Here is a 19949-nt window from a genome sequence, read left to right on the forward strand (position 1 = left end):
TTACTGCATGAAACTTCAAGTTTCAGTAGCAGTTTACAGTTGATGGAAAATTTATTCAGCTGAAGTGCTGGTATGTTAAAACTGTAGAGTTTCATAACTGATGGTTTTTGTGATGATGTCCTAACTAAAAGTTAGCTGCCACATAAATTACTTGAAGGTTTTTTTGTGTTGAACAATGGTTTGTTTGTACAGGAAACTTTGTGCTATCCGGCACCCACGGGACCGAGCTGCTGCTGTTGCCTCAAAACTTCCGGATAGACCAGCGTCAATGTTATCAGATAGGAGCTTTTCATCTCCGTATCTGACAACAAAGACTGTTGCTTAGCAACAGCTTGTCAACACTCGGCCCGTGGCTTGGAAGCGCCTCTGAAGCTGTTGCTAAGATACAGAGACACCTTCCAGAGCCTGCCTGTGAAAAGAATGCTAGGAGAAGGAGAAAAACCTAACCAAAACGGCTGCTGATTTCTGCCGTTAGATTGAAGCTGCCGGACATTCAACCTCCGGATAGCACAAAGTTTCCTGTATACATATTATCTCAGCCTGCTACTCTTTGCTGTCTTTATAAAAGTTTTCCCATGTTGTACTTTAAACTGTTTAGCAGGTGAGCTTCTTCTGCTGACACACTATCTTTAATAAACCTGAAAAAGGAAGCAAAGATGTACAAATTTAAGGGTATTGCAGTTCAGTTTGAATTTGGGTCATCTAATAATGGCTTTAGAGGTATTATCTTGAGGCTAAATTTGGTATGGGGAGATCAGTGCTATTTTGATACAAATCCAACTATTTAAACGTGTTCAACTTGCAATTGGGGATTTAATCATTATTGTAATTTATAGCACTTAATAATTGCTGGGTTTTCTGTGTAGATGTGTTTGAAGATTTCATCTCTCCAACGACAGCTGCTCAGACATTATTATACACAGCCTGCAGTAAGAGAAAAGAAGTGAGTATTTCACTGTGATCTTCAGATGTTGCTAATAGCTGGGCTTTTGTCCTACAGTTTACAAATGTCCACGCAAAATGTCGTAATTTACTTACGAACTTAAATATTGCTGTGGAGCTTTTTCTGCTGGTTTAGGTCTCGGCCATGGACACTCTGCCTAGTGTCTGTTCAGTGCTGTTTTCTAACAGTTCTGCAGCTGCATTGCAGTGCCTTGCAAGCACTGATGGCCATGGGGAAACTTGAGGTCATAATATGGTCTAGCAGTGTTTCAAACAATTTCGGTTGCTGACCAGCCTCCAACTCAAACAACTAAGTCATGTGACCACTTTAAAAAAAAAATTTGTTTTTATGGGATGTGAGTGTCGCTGGCAAGGCCAGCATTTATTGCCCTTGAGGTGGTGGCGGTGAGCCACCTTCTTGAACCGCTGCAGTCTATGTGGTGAAGGTACTCCCACAGTGCTGTTGGGTAGGGAGTTCCAGGATTTTGACCCAGCGATGAAGGATTGGCGATGTACTTCTAAGTCAGGATGGTGTGTGACTTGGAGGTGGTGGTGTTCCTATGCGCCTGCTGCCCTTGTCCTTCTAAGTGGAAGAGTTCGCAGGTTTGGGAGGTGCTGCCGAAGAAGTCTTGGCAAATTTCTGCAGTGCATCTTGTAGATGGTATGCACTGCAGCCACGGTACGCCAGTGGTGGAGGGAGTGAATGTTTAAGGTGGTGGATGGGGTGCCAATCAAGCGGGCTGCTTTGTCCTGGATGGTGTCGAGGTTCTTGTGTTGTTGGAGCTGCACTCATCCAGGCAAGTGGAGAGTATTCCATCACACTCCTTACTTGTACCTTGTAGATGGTGGAAAGGCTTTGGGGAGTCAGGAGGTGAGACACTCGCTGCAGAATACCTAGTCTCTGACCTGCTCTTGTTGCCACAGAGTTTATGTGGCTGGTCCAGTTAAGTTTTATTGCTTGAATAGATTAAATGTATGCATTATCTGTTTACCTAGTACTTACTGTGTTTTGTCTTTAAAAATAAATGTATTTATCCCCTTGTCTTTCCATTTATTCTTTGTGCTGCAATATTGTGAACTATAGCTTTAGTATAAGTATTAATCCTCCCAATGTATTTTTTTGATTCAGGTGTTGCAAAAAACAATGGGATTCTGTTACCAGATACTCACAGAACCAACTGTTGATCCCCGGAAAAAAGATGGAGCTTTGCATATGATTGGCTCCCTAGCAGAAGTACTATTAAAGGTGATTAATATAGCGGTACATAAAGGAAAGCCCTACTTAATTCATAGTTGTTCTGTGCTCTCTCTCCCCTGGCAGAAAGAGAATGGACTCCGATGCACAACCTTGGAAAATGCAAGGCAGTGTTTTGCAGTATGTTGTAACACCAACCTTTGCAGAGGAATGGGTTTGTACTTGTGGTTCCCTCCATGTCACAGATTTAGTGATCTTGGCCAATGTGTTGTGGAGAAGAGGCAAGCAGATATCGGATGTTTCTCCACTCCAATGGGTAAATTAGGGAGGAGTCAGAGGGCGTATCATTGGGCCGCTCTTGCATGGTTCCCAGAAGTTGACTCATGACAGCATCCTGGAAGCAGAGACTGTTAATTGTAGTTGGTGGGTGCCGAAAGAGACTGGAGAGGGAGCACATAATTTAAAGAATGCATAGGTTCACACACAAACATGGCTTTCTTCCTTTTATGTTGTACACAATTGATGATCTGCCCATTGTCTCAATTTTAAATCTGTTTAACCAGCTGTTTGTTCCTGAAACAGAAAAAGATCTACAAGGACCAGATGGAATTCATGTTGCAGAACCATGTCTTCCCATTGTTCAGCAGTGAGCTGGGCTACATGAGAGCAAGGGTGAGTGTGTACATATGTTCCCCATTTCATCCCTTTGGAATTGCCCCAAAACATCAAGGGAGGCTAATCAGTTTAACCTGCCCCCTCTTGCTTCCATGTAGTGCTTCATCAAATTAGTTAGGTGAAAACTGACTGGTTACTCAGCTGAGGCAAACCAGTAATGATAGCGATCCATCATCACAATCAGTACTTTACAGGGATTGAAGTAAGTCCAATTGTATTATTGCTGGGTATTCTGGTAATTTTACCAGTATTTTAGGGATGAAACTGCACAATTGTCAGGTTTCTGTGAAAACTATTTAAGGTGTGGTAAACCACTTTTATCGTTCACTATCGTTACACTATGGTTATCACTGTTTATATCGTTACACTATGGTTATCACTGTTTACACTGTTGTATCACTACACAAGGTCACCTCTTGTCACGCTGTTATACCTGGGCTGACCACAGCTGACTCCGCCCATGGCTCCGCCTGCTTGCCCAGGTATAAAGGTGGTCGACTGGCTGGTATTCCTCCTTGTTGGACCCGATCACCCACGAGGGTGGGCTGTGTCATTTAGCCAATAAAAACCTATAGTTACTATCCTAACTCGTCGCTTTTCATTGGATGAATTGATAGGTATATCAATTTTATTGGCTAAATTTTGAAATGAGTGGACCGGAGCAGCCAAATGACCAGCCAAACGGCCAGCTACAACAGCCACAGCAGCCGGCCTGGCTGCGAGCCTTCCGACCGCCGTACTTGGATCTAAACCCACAGGCAGCGAACTCAGCCCTCGACTTCAAACACTGGCTGAGCTGTTTCGAATCCTACCTGGGAGAATCCGGCGTGCCTCCGGGATCCAAACTAAGAGTTCTGACCGCCCAAGTGAGCCCTAAAGTATTTGCATTCATCCAGGACCTTACTACATACGAGGACGCCCTCAATCTGCTGAAAGAGCAGTACCGGAGCCCGGTAAATTCTATGTATGCCAGACATCTCCTAAGATCCCGCTCGCAACAGCCAGGAGAGTCTGTAGATGAATTTTTACGGGCGCTACAAACACTCGGCAGGGACTGTGACTTTAAAGCTGTAACGGCGGCAGAAAATACTGAAGGGAATATCCGCGATGCCTTCGTGAAAGGCCTTCGGTCCGACTACTCACGGCAAAGACTGCTCGAATCAAAGGACCTCGACCTGAATACAACTGCAGCCCTCGCTCGCTCTCTGGAAGTGGCCCATCGGGACCTCGAGGCGTATTCCAGGTACTGTGCTGCGCGACCCTGGGACTCGGGCCCGACCCCGGCCGCAATACCCCTCGCACCGCCGCCTCTGGGACCTACCTCAGCGTCGGCGTCCCAGAACCGATCGGGACCGCCACCCCCGGTACCGGCTGCGACATCGGAGCCCCGCGATCGGGCCGCCGGCTGCTTCTTCTGTGGCCAGGTGAAACACCCGAGGACGCGCTGCCCTGCAAGAAACGCGACCTGCTCCGATTGCCACAAGAAAGGCCACTTCGCGAAGGCCTGCAGGGGGAGAGCCACAGACGCCAGCAGTGCCTCATGCGAGTTGTGGGGGCTGCCATCTTTCATCAAGGTCACAGATGCCAGTATCCCCTCGTGAGTCGTGGGGGTGGCCATCTTTGATCAAGGCCACCGACGCCAGCCGGGCCTCATGTGAGTTGTGGGGGCGGCCATCTTCTCCGCCATTTTATTCAAAGTCGTGGGCGCCACCATTTTGTCCGCCACCTTGTCTCCAGACCCGACCACCGCCTCACCCGCAGACTACAGCAGCTCGCTCAGCCATACACTAGCCTCCGTCACACTGGACCAAGCTCGCCCGCATCACCTGTCCAAGTCCATGATGGACATCAAAGTAAACGGCCACGCCACGACCTGCCTGTTAGACAGCGGAAGCACGGAGAGTTTCATCCATCCAGACACAGTGAGCCACTACTCCCTCACTGTCCGGCCAACGCGCAACCGGATCTCGATGGCGTCGAGGTCCCATTCTACAGACATCAGCGGCTACTGTGTTGTGACCCTGTCGGTTAGGGGCACGGAGTATAAAAATTTTAAACTCCTCGTCCTGCCCCAGCTCTGCGCTGCCGTCCTACTAGGGCTGGACTTCCAATCCCACCTTCAAAGTGTCACTTTGGCATACGGTGGACCCCTTCCCCCCCCCCCCCACTCGCAGTCGACAACCAGCAGCCTTTAAACCGCCCACCGCGTACCACCTGCAGCCTATCCACCCTCAAAGTCCCGCCCCCCCTCCCTGTTCGCTAACCTCACCCGCGACTGTAAACCCGTCGCCACCAAGCGCAGGCGGTACAGCGCCGGGGACAGAGCTTTTATTAGCTCTGAGGTGCAGCGTCTCCTGAAGGAGGGCATCATCGAGAGGAGCAACAGCCCCTGGCGTGCCCAGGTCGTAGTCGTTAAGACCGGCAATAAAAACCACCTGGTCACCGACTACAGCCAAACCATAAACCGGTACACCCAGCTGGACGCATACCCCCTTCCCCGCATATCTGATATGGTCAATCAGATTGCACAGTACCGGGTATTCTCCACCATCGACCTTAAGTCGGCCTATCACCAACTCCCTATCCGCCCTGAGGACCGCCAGTATACCGCCTTCGAGGCGAATGGTCGCCTCTACCACTTCCTTAGGGTTCCCTTCGGCGTCACCAACGGGGTTTCGGTCTTCCAAAGGGAGATGGACCGGATGGTTGACCAGAACGGGCTGCAGGCCACGTTCCCTTATCTAGATAATGTCACCATCTGCGGCCGCGACCAGCAGGACCACGATGTTAATCTGGAGAAATTCCTCCGAACGGCTGAACCTCACTTACAATAAGGAGAAATGTGTGTTTAACACCTCGCGTCTTGCCATCCTCGGCTGCGTAGTAGCGAACGGAGTCATCGGCCCCGACCCCGAAAGAATGCGCCCCCTCATGGAGCTTCCCCTCCCCCACTGTCCAAAGGCACTGAAGAGAACCCTGGGGCTCTTCGCTTACTATGCCCAATGGGTGCCGAATTATGCGGACAAAGCCAGACCCCTCATGAAGTCCACCTCCTTCCCCCTGACGGCAGAAGCGTGCGCAGCCTTCTCCCTCATAAAGGGAGACATTGCTAAGGCCACAATGCACGCGGTAGATGAGCCTATCCCTTTCCAAGTGGAGAGCGATGCATCCGACTTCGCCCTAGCTGCAACCCTTAACCAGGCAGGGAGACCTGTGGCCTTCTTCTCAAGGACCCTCCAGGGCCCTGAGATCCGACACTCTTCGGTCGAGAAGGAGGCCCAGGCGATCGTGGAGGCAGTACGACGCTGGAGGCATTACCTGGCAGGCAAACGATTTACCCTCCTCACCGACCAGCATTCGGTCGCTTTTATGTTTTAATAACAAGCTGAGGGGCAAAATCAAGAACGACAAGATCTTGAGGTGGAGAATCGAGCTCTCCACCTATGATTATGATATCTTGTACCGGCCTGGTAAACTGAACGAACCCCCAGATGCTCTATCACGAAGTACATGCGCCAACGCGCAAATTGATAGACTGCAGACCCTCCACAACGACCTCTGCCACCCCGGGGTCACCAGACTTTACCACTTCATTAAGGCCTGCAACCTGCCGTACTCCATCGAGGAGGTCAGGGCCATGACCAGGAACTGCCAAACCTGTGCCGAATGCAAACCGCATTTCTTTAGGCTGGACACAGCAAGCCTGATCAAGGCCACCCGCCCCTTCGAGCGCTTGAGCATCGATTTTAAGGGGCCCCTCCCGTCCTCTGACCGCAATGTGTACTTCCTCAACATTGTTGATGAGTACTCCCGTTTCCCCTTTGCCTTCCCCTGCCCAGACATGACCAGTACCACGGTCATCAAATGCCTGAACGACCTCTTCGCCTTGTTCGGGTTCCCGAACTATATACATAGCGACCGGGGCTGATCCTTCATGAGCGAGGAACTTCGCCAGTTCCTACTAGCGAGAGGCATTGCTGCAAGCAGGACCACCAGCTACAACCCCCGAGGGAACGGCCAGGTGGAAAGAGAGAACGCGACTGTCTGGAAGGCCGTTCTCTTAGCCTTAAAGTCTAAGGGCCTGCCAACCTCTCGCTGGCAGGAAGTCCTTCCAGCAGCGCTGCATTCCATCCGGTCACTGCTTTGCACGGCCATTAACGCCACCCCCCATGAACGAATGTTTGTTTTCCCCAGGAAGTCGACTACAGGAACCTCGCTACCAACATGGCTGACTTCTCCGGGGCCCGTCTTGCTGTGAAAGCACGTGAGGGCCCATAAAACGGACCCCCTGGTCGAGAGGGTGGACCTCCTGCACGCCAACCCCCAGTACGCCTATGTGGCATACCCAGACGGGCGGGAGGACACGGTCTCCTTACGAGACTTTGCACCCTCGGGCACCCCTGAGACACCACCGTTAACCCCCCCACCACCCCCCCCCCCCCAAATCCAGCCCAGGTAGACGGCATGCCGGAACCCCACGAGCCTTCGCCGACCACGCAGACACCAGCATTAACATCGGATACTGCATCACCGCCACCGCTGCTGCGCCGATCAGAAAGACTTACGAGGCCTCCGGACAGACTGACATACCCGAACTGGTAGTACACTTCACCCCGCCGGACTCAAATCTAAACAAGGGGTGAATGTGGTAAACCACTTTTATCGTTCACTATCGTTACACTATGGTTATCACTGTTTATATCGTTACACTATGGTTATCACTGTTTACACTGTTGTATCACTACACAAGGTCACCTCTTGTCACGCTGTTATACCTGGGCTGACCACAGCTGACTCCGCCCATGGCTCCGCCTGCTTGCCCAGGTATAAAGGTGGTCGACTGGCTGGTATTCCTCCTTGTTGGACCCGATCACCCACGAGGGTGGGCTCTGTCATTTAGCCAATAAAAACCTATAGTTACTACCCTAACTCGTCGCTTTTCATTGGATGAATTGATAGGTATATCATAAGGCCTTTATTCTATTTTCCTTTTATACATGGCAAGATGTAGCAGATTCACGGTAGGTGTTTGGCAGTATTGGGGTGGATCCTGAATTTTGGCAGCATTGAAGTAGGGGTCCTGGAGTTGGGCACTCCTGTAGTGTGTGGCAGAACTGGCGGGGGGTGATGATCCTGATATCTAGTTGGGTGAGGAAGAGTAGGGGGTTCCTGGGTATAGAAGCAATTGAGGAGGTCCAAAGATCTAGGAGATGGGATCTGTTGGTATTGGGAGGAGGTGAGTCATGGGTCATGGAGAATGGGACAAGGCAGGCCAACAACCTCTGCCTGTTGCTTGTTCTTGCTGCCTAAAGTTTCTCCGCTCTCAAACCATTGCTAGCTTATAGCTGGTTTTCAGCATTGAACAGTAATTGTGTAAACTGGGTCAGGCATGCATTAAATGTCATGAAGTTGCTGTATTTGTGCAGCTGATAAGAACTAAACACGCCGCAGATATTTAGGTCTAGTAATTACAAGTGTAAGTAGCCTTTTAACTGTGATCATTGTTAATTACTGCCAATCAACCTCTGGCACTGAAAATTAACTCTTTTAAAAGTGTGGAGTCTCATTCCTTCAGGTATTGAATTTTCAGGTAGATTTTAAATTGTCATTTTTTCCTTTTTTTTTCTCTCAATTCAATCCTCCTTTATCTTTATTTCTCTTTCTGCACCTGATTTGACATTGAATTCACCCCCTTTAATTCATGCTCCTTCTCAGTACTTCCTGTGTTTATTTCCCAATTCTTAAATCTCATTGGCTAAGGAAGTACCCCTGTTGGTTGCCCTGTTCACTCGGGTCCCATTTACCCTGTTTCCCTCGCTACAGTTATCACTTGCACTTTCAGAAACTTTGTGGGCAAAATTTTTTTGAGCTGAAGGATGCACGGGCCAAATCTAACTAACGGCAGACGCCGTTGGATTCCCTGCTACAGCAAAATCTGGCCCATGGTGTTTACCTTGCATATTAAATTTCACTTTGAGTAGCGGGTCTCAGTGAATGGGAGAGTTTGGCTGGGGGTTGGTAAAGAAGTGGAATAAGAAAAGTAAACAAGCGGGCCAATATTGAGGGGGGGGAAAAGTAGATGCTGCATATTTCAAGTTGCAGGCCTGAAGTTGGATTGCATAGGGGGAAGTAAGCAATGTTGTTGGAAAAGTGAGGAATTGCGTGGCAGGCAATTATTTCAAAAGAGTAAACTGGCTGCACACTTGTAAGATGAATTCAATAAATATAAATTTGAAATCAATCTTGCATAGAATGGGAAGCAGCAAATAAATGTATTGAATAAAATTGGCAATTTGTGATTAACTTGGGAAAATTAAGTAAATATATAGGCTTTGATTATGGAAAGCAGCCTTGGGGAGAAACTGGAAAATAATTTGAATAAATTTGGCAACAGTTAATTTTTATTTCAGATTCCCAGCAGTTGCAGTTTAACGAAGCTATTTTTTCCTCACCATTTTCTCTGCTACTTTTCCACAGTTTGTGGAAATCGAATGAAGATATGTGTACCCAAGGATAAATTAGTGATGTAACTTTTGGACTGGAAAGACTGGGGTCCTCGGGCGAGATTCGTTGAAAGTTACGTCAGCTTGCTTAAAGTTGAGCATGGTTTATTAGAAGCATAGAAAGTTGCAGCACAGAAGGCGGCCATTCAGCCCATTGTACCTGTGCTGGCTCTTTGAAAGAGATGTCATGCTTAGTCCCACATCCCTGCTTTTTGCCCATAACCCTGTAAGTTCCTCATTCTGTGGCACCTGTCAAACTCCCATTTAAAATTATTTATGAAATCAGCTTCCATCGCTTTTTCAGAGAGCATTCCAGATCCCAACAACTGTGAGTGAAAACATTTCTCCGTCTTCCCTCTAGATCTTTTGCCAGTGATTTTGAATCTACGACGTCTAGTTATTGACCCACTCGCCAGAGGGAATAATTTTTCTCTACCTACTCTATCAAAACCTTTCATCATCTTGAAAACCTCTATTAGGTCACCTCTTAACCTTCACTGTTCCTAGGAGAACAGTCCTAACTTTTACAACCTCTCCTCAAAATTGAAGTTTCTCATCGCTGGTTTCTCATCCTCTGTACCCTTTCTTAGGCTTTTATATCTTTCCTGGTGCGGTGCCCAGAATTGTCCACAATACTCCAGCTGAGGCCGAACCAGTGATTTATAAAGTTCTAGCATGATTTCTTTGTTTTTATATTCTATTCCTCTATTTATGAACCCAAGTAACCTACATGCTTTTTTATGTAGGAAAAGTGAGGAAAACTTCAACAAATTTTTTTTAATTGACTTTTTAAACTTAAAAGGGAAGTAGGTGAATGGTTGGTTGGAAATGTGGAACACATGGCAGAAAGACTCAACATTATGCTGCATATATCAAATATAGAAATGTCCACTGGTTTGTGATGTTGGTAACAGTAGCTGGTGGCAGATTATAGTGAGTACATTTAATTTCTATTCTCACACATTTGATTAAAGCATATTTGTAATATAAATTCAGAATATTGCAGCTGCAAAATACATTTGGAAGCTGTTTAAATGCCTTCTATTTAACCCACAGTTACTGACTGACTTTCTGCAAATCAATATATAGCAAATCAATATATAGCAGGCAAACAGCAACACCCGCCGCTTATATTGGGTGTTGCGGTTTGCCTGCTATATAAGGTGGACTGTAAAACGAGTGGTGCTTCTAATTAATCTGACTTTCAAAATGCCCCCAAATCGCCAGTAATAAAGTAAATCGGTGTGTTTACGGATTCAAAAACTATTTGAGCCACATTTGTTTTATAAAAAACAGTAAAGCTGTTGGCGCAAACTGTAACCCGCCACTAATGACGGGGGATTAATTAGTCATGATAATTGCACTTTAACAAGGTTTGAACAGCTGAGTCTACCTGATCTAGCCATAGCATCTAATATGCTTTTGTCATTGACATTAATGTAAATAGCTAATGTTAGTTAGGCCACATTAACCACAGGTAGTATAAGTGGTAGGGACTGTAATGCTAACCATAAAACTCACTGACTTTTAACATTTCAGGCTTGTTGGGTCCTTCATTATTTCTGTGAGGTTAAGTTTAAGAATGACCAAAACCTGCAGACTGCACTGGAGCTGACTCGAAGGTGCCTGATTGAAGATAAAGAAATGCCTGTGAAAGTGGAGGCTGCTATAGCTCTTCAGGTCCTCATCAGTAACCAAGAAAAGGGTAATAAAAGCCAGTTTGAAACTTATAATGTCACTTTTTTGTTCTTAAAGGTGAATGCAATATTGTGGGAGGCATTTATCTCTTCTGACCCATATTTGACTTTGGGGAAAAAAATTATAATTTCCCCAGGTGAATGGTTCTAAACAATTAATATAGGTACAATATCCTTCAAATTGTTGTCCTGAGTATTTCTAATTTAACTCCACACTATACTGAATTTTTACCATGTCAGAAATGCTCACGTGGTTAGCACAAGTGCCTGTTTTCTCACCAGAGTTTTACACTTGTCCTTCAACAAATGAACTGGTCATTTGCTGTTTGTGGAACCTTGCTGTGAGCAAATTGGCTGCTGCCTACATAAATAATTGCATTTCCAAAAGTAATGCATCAGCTGTGAAGCACTTTGGGACATTGAGGATGTTGAAGATGCTATAAAAATGCAACTTCCTTTCCCCTCTCCCTTCCTTAGCCAAGAAGACGAGGAGAGTAATCTTAACCTGCCAGGCAGGAAACAGACTTCAGTGGAGAATAAAATCAGGCGGGATGTAAAACAAGCGGCTGACCCGAACCTGCCTCTTTCCCACCTGACAGGTTATGTTAAAATTACTCCCTAGCTATTTATGGAAATCCTGTGGCCTGGCCCATTGTGGCACAGAGAATTTCCCCATATTTTACAGTTTGAAGCATGCAGATTGTCAGACATTGTGTTGATGGAGAATATTGGGGTATTAAGGAGAGGTACTGCCGCGAGAGAGAGAAATAGTCAACAGTAGAATTGCCTCTGGCTGCATTATGCATCTACTACTGGGTGGTTTAAGAGGTTAAACCCAGCTTGCCCACCTTTCCTTTTGTCGGGTGAAAGTGTGTGGCATAGGGGAAGCATCAGAACAAATAATGGAAATGTCTCTGCCCTCTAAGTGTAATAAATCATTCTCTGGAGAAAAACTAAACTACATTTTGTTTCCTTTATAGCCAAGGAGTATATCAAGCCTTTTATTAGACCTGTGATGCAGGCCTTACTACACATTGTGAGGGAGACTGAGAATGACGACTTAACTAATGTGATTCAGAAAATGATTTGTGAATATAATGAAGAGGTGACCCCCATCGCAGTGGAGATGACTCAGCATTTAGTAAGCCGTTTGATTGTTATGTTAGATACGCTTGCAGCTGAAATTATATATTGTGTCTATGACAACCACATAATTCCAGGTAACTCTAGCACTGTTTGCTGCATGTTGTGTCCCTTAAGTGCCCTACTGCTTATTCAACTCGTTGTTCGTTCTGTGCGATTGGACAGTTGCTTGTTTCAATTGTGATAAAACTGAACTAAAAGCAGGCAGCTCCTTTAAGCTGGTATAAAAGGACTTATAATAAGATTAGAGCCTTTGTTTTTATTCTAGGCAATGACCTTTAACCAAGTCATACAGACGGGCCCAGATGAAGAGGGCAGTGATGATAAGGCAGTAACTGCAATGGGAATCCTTAATACTATTGATACTCTCCTTAGTGTTGTGGAAGATCACAAGGAGGTTAGTTCTTCAGATGGTGGACTTTTATTAAAATCTCCAACTTCTGTTAGTTTATTGGGTTGGTTATATGCTATTCAACCCTTGAATGAGATGTTTGCACCCTGATGTACAGTTTTGGTCATATTGATATCTATTACTAAACCAAGCTAATAGGATTTCAAAATTTTACATTTTGTTTTAGATCACACAGCAGCTGGAAGGCATCTGTTTACAGGTTATTGGGACGGTCTTGCAGCAGCATGTGTTGGGTATGTAATGTCTTCATAAGTGGTACGACAGTTAATTGGATCGTACATTTGTGGATTACTGAGTCCTTTTTTTTATTTCAGAATTTTATGAGGAAATCTTGTCTTTGGCACATAGTCTGACTTGTCAACAAGTCTCACTACAAATGTGGCAGCTCTTGCCTCTTGTGTTTGAGGTCTTCCAACAAGATGGTTTTGACTATTATACTGGTAAGAAAAAACACAGCTTAGATTTGCAATGCATACAAGACTTCAACAGCCTTTCAAAGTGTGTTTTATAAAATGTGAATAGCAAATAGATGTACGTATCTACACTATTACCAGGAGTTCAAGTAACCATAGCCCAATAACTCTGAACAGTTGACATCTAGTCAAGGGAGATATGAGTTCATAATTTCATCCTCAATCATTCTTGCCTGTCTTAATTTGCTAATTCTTGATCATGATCAATTACAGAAGCCTATAACCTGGAACTATGTCGACTGTTAGCTGATTGTAGCTATGGAGAAGTCTACAGCCTAGATAGTCTCACCTGGATGAAGTTAAATAACTAGCACGGGCAACCTTATCCATGGGGTTACTGGTGTCGATTGGCGTTCTGAACTTTACAGAAGAGGAAGGTCACATCGTCAGTCCCTTGTTTGTGTTGAGCTAGTTGTTCTTGGTAGGAGTGCTACAATTGGCCTTCCTGTTTGTTCTTGGGCGAGGGAATGCAAAAAGTCAGCCAGGCTTCTTACTCCTGGTGGATGTCAAGTTATCTCTTATGGAAAGTGCATATATGTGGAAATTGGACACTGGCAAGACAGATGGGCTGTGATATAGACTGCTGTCTAAGTGAAGACATAACATGGTCATTTAGGAAAGGGCACCTGGTACCTGTGGAATTGCACCTTGGCATAATCCAACTTTGAAAAGATGAGAGAGGGGGGGGGAAAAGTGAACAAGGAATGAGGAGCAAAATGTTTACAGAAAAATGTGCACTGCCAGCGAGAGCAGGTTTAATAGAAATGTTTATGGTATTGGGTATTAAATATTTTTAATTTAGAAGTTGCTGCGCTATCTTCAGATCAATGGTCATTGTGCTGTTTTGTCACTTTTTCCTGGTCTCTAGCTCACTGCCACATTAAGTGGGGCATTTACTTGCAGCCTTTGGGGGAGTTTTGAATTGAAATAATCCTACAAGTATGCTGTCCTATTAAAAGATACTTGAGTTGCTTGGGGGAAGAGAATTGAGAGGTGAGACTGTTGACTATTGGAGCAGGAAGTCTGTCTATACTTATGAGTACTTTCTCACAATCCTGTATTGTTTTGCCTTGGATTCTAATGGCTGCAAAGTTCATAATATTTAGAATGGTTGTGAATTAAACATACGCAGCTTTTAGTTTCCTGACTAGCAGACAATGGTAAGATTTTAGAAATCTGCTTTTTTTTTAGCTTAAAGATAGATAATCGAAATATGAAATCAAAAAATGAACATCAAATGCATCTGTCTCTTTCAGATACTGATCAACCTGCTCTGCATTTACAGATTTTTCTCTCTTGATTTGCTTACCGTACCTTCAGTAGTCCTTTAAAATGTTCCATAACACTTTGTAGCTAAAAGTCAAGGGAGGGGAAAAAACTAATGAACTACAGTGAATTTGATTGTTCAAAGCTTGTTTTTAAATTTGCAGATATGATGCCTCTCTTACACAATTATATAACAGTGGACACAGACACACTACTGTCTGACACCAAATACTTGGAAATGATTTACAGTATGTGTAAAAAGGTGAGTCAGTTTGTCATACATTGTGACATTGTAATTGTGTACTGCTTTTTCCTGACGTAGAAATATAGAAGTTACAACATGGAAACAGGCCGTTAAGCACCATTAGTTCATGCCAGTGTTTACCTTGCACGCGAGCAAATGGGTTAACCCACTTTGTTACCATATCCCTTCACCCACTTTTCTTTCATCCACGTATCCAATCTAATTTTGAATGTTGACAGTTTCTGCCTCAACCATTAACCCTGGAAGTGAATTCCACATCCCCTCAATCCTCTGTGTGAAGAAGTTTCTCTTGCCCTCTGTTCTATATCTATGGCCTTCAATCTTGACCTCCTGAACTACTGAAAACAGTCTGCTTCTTTGTACCCTGTCCCACCCTTTTATATTTGCACCATATTCTGCATTCTAATGAAAAAAAGCCCAATTTTTAAAGTATTTATTCATGTTTGTATTTCATACCAGCAGCATCTGCGTGAATTTATGTAACACCATCTCTAAAGCCTCAATATCCTTCCTATAATGTGGATCCCAATACTGTTCACAATACTTCAACTGACGTCTTAAGGTTTCATACAGGCTCAACATGACCTCTTTTATATTCTTTACCTTATGATAAAATCTTGAATTCCATTAATTTTATTTAATACCTTATCAACCTGAGGAGTATATTTAATGTTCTGTGAACCTGTACTTCCAAACCCTTCTGCTCTTCCACAACAGTGAGCCTACTTCCATTCAGAGCATAATTACTCTGCTTTTTTTTGATCAAATGTATCACTTCGTACTTATTGAATTTCATCTGCCATTTTGTTTTAAGCCTGTTCCACCATCTTATTAATATTCCTTTGCAGTTTCCTTTGGTCTTCTAAGGAGTTAACTAGTATTTTGTTATCTACAAATTTCAACACCACTCCCTTGAGGCCTGCATCCAAATTATTGTTGTACACAGTGAACAGAAGTGGCACCACTACCTGCTTCCAAGCACTCTGGACAAACTGCCTTAGTTCCTACTCTGTTTTCTCCCTCCTAACAATTAATTTTTAATCCAATTTGCTTACTTTGCCTAATTCCATTACCCTTAATCCTGTATATTGCATCCAGTGTCTTTCTCCTCTTTCCTCCCTCCCCACCCCCAACCATGTCTGTTACCTCCTCAGTAATTGAAGTTTGTCGAGCATGATTGTCTCTTGAAATACATGCTGGCAACTTCTAACTGTTATCTCTATCTAGATAATTGGTAATTTCATCCTTAATTGAAGGCACTCAAATTTTGCCTACCACATTTGTTAAACTAACTGGCCTGTATAATTACCTGGATTAGCTCTATCTCCCCTTTTAAAAATGGGTACTACATTGACCACTCAAGTCCTTCGCACACATCCACACTCAATAGAGCCCTAAAATATAATATCTAGGGTCTGTGCAATGTCCTCCTTCATTGTGCAGTATCCTAGGATTTATCCTGTCAGGCCATGGCACTTTGTCTTCCTTTAACATTACTAACTTATCTAAAATTTTCTGTTTATTCCATCATAATGTCGCTCTTAGCCACTTCAGGATTCACCTCTTTGATATCCTTCTCTTTTCCGTCAAAGTCAGTGGGGAAAAACTATCTGGTGGAGTGTAAAACGTGTTATCATTTGTTCCGTTTTGCACTATTGCTGAATTTCCAATTTCACTCCTGATATATTGGGGTTCCAATTGGGTGTGCCACAGAGCAGTGTGGCAGATTGTCTCCTAAAATTTGAGTTCCCAGTTCTATCCGTGTTATCAGAGGGAGGTAGAGTTGAGGCATTTTATGGAAGGAGAGGATCACCCTGTCCTGTACTTGTGAACCTCCTAGTGTTTAAGAACAACTGACAGATTCCTGGGAGCAAGTTGCCTGGCTGCACCCTTGGCTGAGGAATGGTATGCAGACTGGGAGATATAGTGTGAAAGACCAAAAGTGAAGCTGGGTGTTGATCGTCTTGAAGCTTCAATCATTCTGCCAGGAGGCAACCATTCTGGGCCCTGTCATTTTTGTAGTACTAATCCTTCAATATATCACTTCCCTTATGATGTTTTATACGGAGAAAAGTCCAATTTATTTTTCTTTTTAGGTATTGACAGGGGATGCAGGGGAAGATGCAGAATGCCATGCAGCTAAGCTGTTAGAAGTGATTATTCTACAGTGCAAAGGGCGTGGTATTGACCAGGTTAGTAAAGTACAACGGAACTTACATTTTTGATGGCATTTAGGCAGCCCTTCAATAAATCTGACTTCAAAACTTTGGTATGGTTATTTCTGCTCCTAAATCAAAATGCTCAAGCTTTTTCCACTCCATTTTGTGTTTTAGCATCTAGTTAAAATGTTAGAAGTGGAATTTATGGTAATCTGTTTTGCTTTAACACTTACTGAAAACTGATTTTTGTAAAATATAGATTTTAAATGAGCCTTTTATAGTATTTTGGTGCAGGTGTGCTAGAAGAGTTTTTTTTTAAACTGTTAACAGTGGCAGAGGGAAAAAGCTTTAGCAATCTTTAAATTAATACATCACTGCCCTAAATAGTCATTTCGATTAGTTTCCAATTGAAAATAAACATGTTCAGCTTCCTGTTGATTTAGTGGGTAAAAGCAGTGGGCTATACAGTCTTATAGAGCCCCAGGTTTGTCTCCTGTACTGCGTTAACCAATATTTGAGCAGCCTTTGTGATGATACAAATGGTTACTTCCCGTTGCTACCACAGACGACCGCTAGAGAGACCATGCAGATGTCGAGTGAAAACATGATCGGCCTTGAATACGATGTCCTCCACAGTTCGTGTACCTCCTAACACTTGCTGTCAAGGTTCACATATACAGGAAACTTTGAGACATCCCGGCACCGACGGGACCGAGCTGTTGCCGTCTCATCAAAACTGCCGGACAAACCAGTGGTAATGTTAAAACATACGGAGCTTGAGCTCCGTATCTAGCAACAAACCCTGTTGCGCTTCTAAACAGTCGGCCGTAGCTTGCAAGCGCCTCTGTAGCTAAGCAACAGCTTTAGCTAGACCTTACAGAGCCTGACTGGTGGGAAAAAAAAGCAACGAAAAGAAAAAAAAACTTACTGAACCAACTCCTGAATTTTGCCAGTGAATCGAGCATTCCGGACAGTTAACCTCCGGATAAACCAAAGTTTCCTGTAAAGAGTGGTCACTTAGGCAAGATACCAAAGTTGTTTGCATCTTTGGAAAAGCTGAGTTTTTTTTCATCCTTAAAATTGTCCACATGTTCGACTGTAACTTAAAGGTATTTTGGCAATTCACCCAAACCTCAAAAATTCAGTTAACACCAAGAACTGCCTGTTTTGGACCACGTCTGCAAATTTTCAGTACAGTTAATTGTTGCCTCAATAACTTGATATTTTGGAAACTTGACAAGTTGTAGGACATTCTCTTAAATTCTGTTCATTCCCTCTAAATGCACTTCACCTTTTGAGACTTAAAAATTTATTTTATTTTTTTCTAGTGTATACCTCTGTTTGTGGAAGCAGCACTTGAGAGGCTGACCAGAGAAGTCAAGACCAGTGAACTAAGAACTATGTGTCTGCAAGTTGCCATTGGTGCTTTATACTACAACCCACTCCTGTTGCTGAGTACCTTGGAAAACCTCCACTTTCCCAACAACACAGAGCCAATCACCACACAGTTTGTTAACCAGTGGCTGAACGATGTAGACTGCTTTTTAGGGTAAGGCTTGCTGTACCACAAAATGGGTGTCCAATTTGTAGTCTATTGAGGCTGTTAAAAGCTGTGAAAATATTGTACTATTTGTATGCTATTTGAGATTTAATGGTCTGTGTGCAACGTGATGGGTTAGTGGATTAGACTTGTATGGACCTGGAATGGTGCAACTTGCTGAGTTTTCAAAATTTGCCAGAGCAGTTGGGGAATGCACTGCTTTTATGTGAAAGGGAGGGTTGACTATTGTGGTTTGTAGCTGATTAGTGGGACGAGGCATTGGTAGGAAGGAGAATTGTGGTATTGGGAGCCTTCCACAAATGAGAGAATGTTTGTTTGTTTTGGGTGAATATTAGGAAATCTACAAATTGGTGGAACATAGATCTTGTAGATTTACATTTTCCAACAGCTTATATAGCACTAAAACTTACAAAAACAGCCAGAGAGTCTGATCACACAGCAAGTAGGAACTGGGAGGTCATAGTCATAACAGCACAGGAGACCACCATTCAGCCCATCGAGTCCGCGTCAGCGCTCTGTAGAGCAGTCCAGTCAGCCCCATTCCCCTGCTCTATCCCCGTAGCCCTGCAAGTGTATTTCCCTCGAGTGCCTATCCAGTCTCCACTTGGGGAGAAAGAGGAGTTTTAGAAGAGAGTTCCAAACAGCAGAGCTGAAGGTTGTGTTGTGAGTGGACCATATAGAAGACGTAGCAAGCCCAACAAGAGAGGGGGGTGGTTCTGGACCCAGTTTTATGGAATGAAGCTGGGCAGGTGGGAAGCATATTGGTGGTAGTGATCATATTTCAGTTAGATTTAGGGTAGTTATGGAAAAGGACAAGGATAGACCAGGAATACATATTCTCAATTGGTGAAAAGCTAATTTTACTAAGCTGAGATGTGATTTAGCCAAAGTGGACTGGAGACAGAAACTTGAAGGTAAATCAGTATCAGAGCAGTGGGAGGCATTCAGGGAGGAGATAGTGAGGGGTTCAGAGCAAGTATGTTCCCTTAAAGAGAAAGGGTGGGACTAACAAATCTAGAGCTCCCTGGATGGCACGGGGCATACAGGGTAGGATAAAGAAAAAAGGGAAGCTTATGACCGATAGCGCGGGCTCAATACTGCAGAAAGCCGAGAGGTGTGCAGGGGTGAAATTAAAAAGGAAATTAGGTAAGTAAAGAGAGTATGAAAAAATATTGGCAAATAAAATCAAGGAAAACCCAAAAGATGTTTTATAAATACATTACAAGCAAGAGGATAACTAAAGTAAGAATAGGGCCTATTAGGGACCATAAAGGTAACCTGTGTGTGGAGGCAGAAGAGATGGGTATGGTTCTTAATGAATACTTTGCGTCTGTTTTCACGAGAGGGATGATGCAGACATTGCAATCGGAGGAGGAGTGTGAAATATTAGATGAAATAAACATAGTGAAAGAGGAAGTATTATGGGGTTTAGCATTTTTGAAAGTGGATAAATCCCCAGGCCATGATAAAATGTATCCTAGACTGGTAAGAGAGGAAATAGCAGAGGCTCTGACCATCATTTTCCAATCCTCTCTGGCTACAGGTGTGGTGCTGGAGGACTGTTAACGTGGTACCGTTTTTTAAAAAGGGAGAAGCCGAGTAATTAAGGCCAGTCAGCCTAACCTCGGTGGGAAAGTTATTGGGAAAAATTCTGAGGG

General features: G+C 44.1%; 1 protein-coding gene across 2 annotated transcripts in view; it reads left to right on the forward strand.

Annotated features, from left to right (window-relative positions):
* Positions 1–19949, forward strand: part of ipo7 (importin 7) — a 58818-nt gene that overhangs the window by 28830 nt on the left and 10039 nt on the right. For both annotated transcript variants that reach the window (XM_086007976.1, XM_086007977.1), the window contains exons 11-21: positions 867–943; positions 2072–2188; positions 2720–2809; positions 10855–11020; positions 11993–12153; positions 12424–12552; positions 12734–12800; positions 12882–13007; positions 14471–14568; positions 16668–16763; positions 18059–18279. In XM_086007976.1, the coding sequence (XP_085864102.1) occupies positions 867–943; positions 2072–2188; positions 2720–2809; positions 10855–11020; positions 11993–12153; positions 12424–12552; positions 12734–12800; positions 12882–13007; positions 14471–14568; positions 16668–16763; positions 18059–18279 (1348 nt within the window). The remainder of the gene's footprint in view (positions 1–866; positions 944–2071; positions 2189–2719; positions 2810–10854; positions 11021–11992; positions 12154–12423; positions 12553–12733; positions 12801–12881; positions 13008–14470; positions 14569–16667; positions 16764–18058; positions 18280–19949) is intronic.

The sequence above is a fragment of the Somniosus microcephalus genome, chromosome 15, assembly GCF_052327205.1.
Source record: "Somniosus microcephalus isolate GS21.2 chromosome 15, FLI_Smic_1.0, whole genome shotgun sequence".
NCBI lineage: Eukaryota > Metazoa > Chordata > Chondrichthyes > Squaliformes > Somniosidae > Somniosus > Somniosus microcephalus.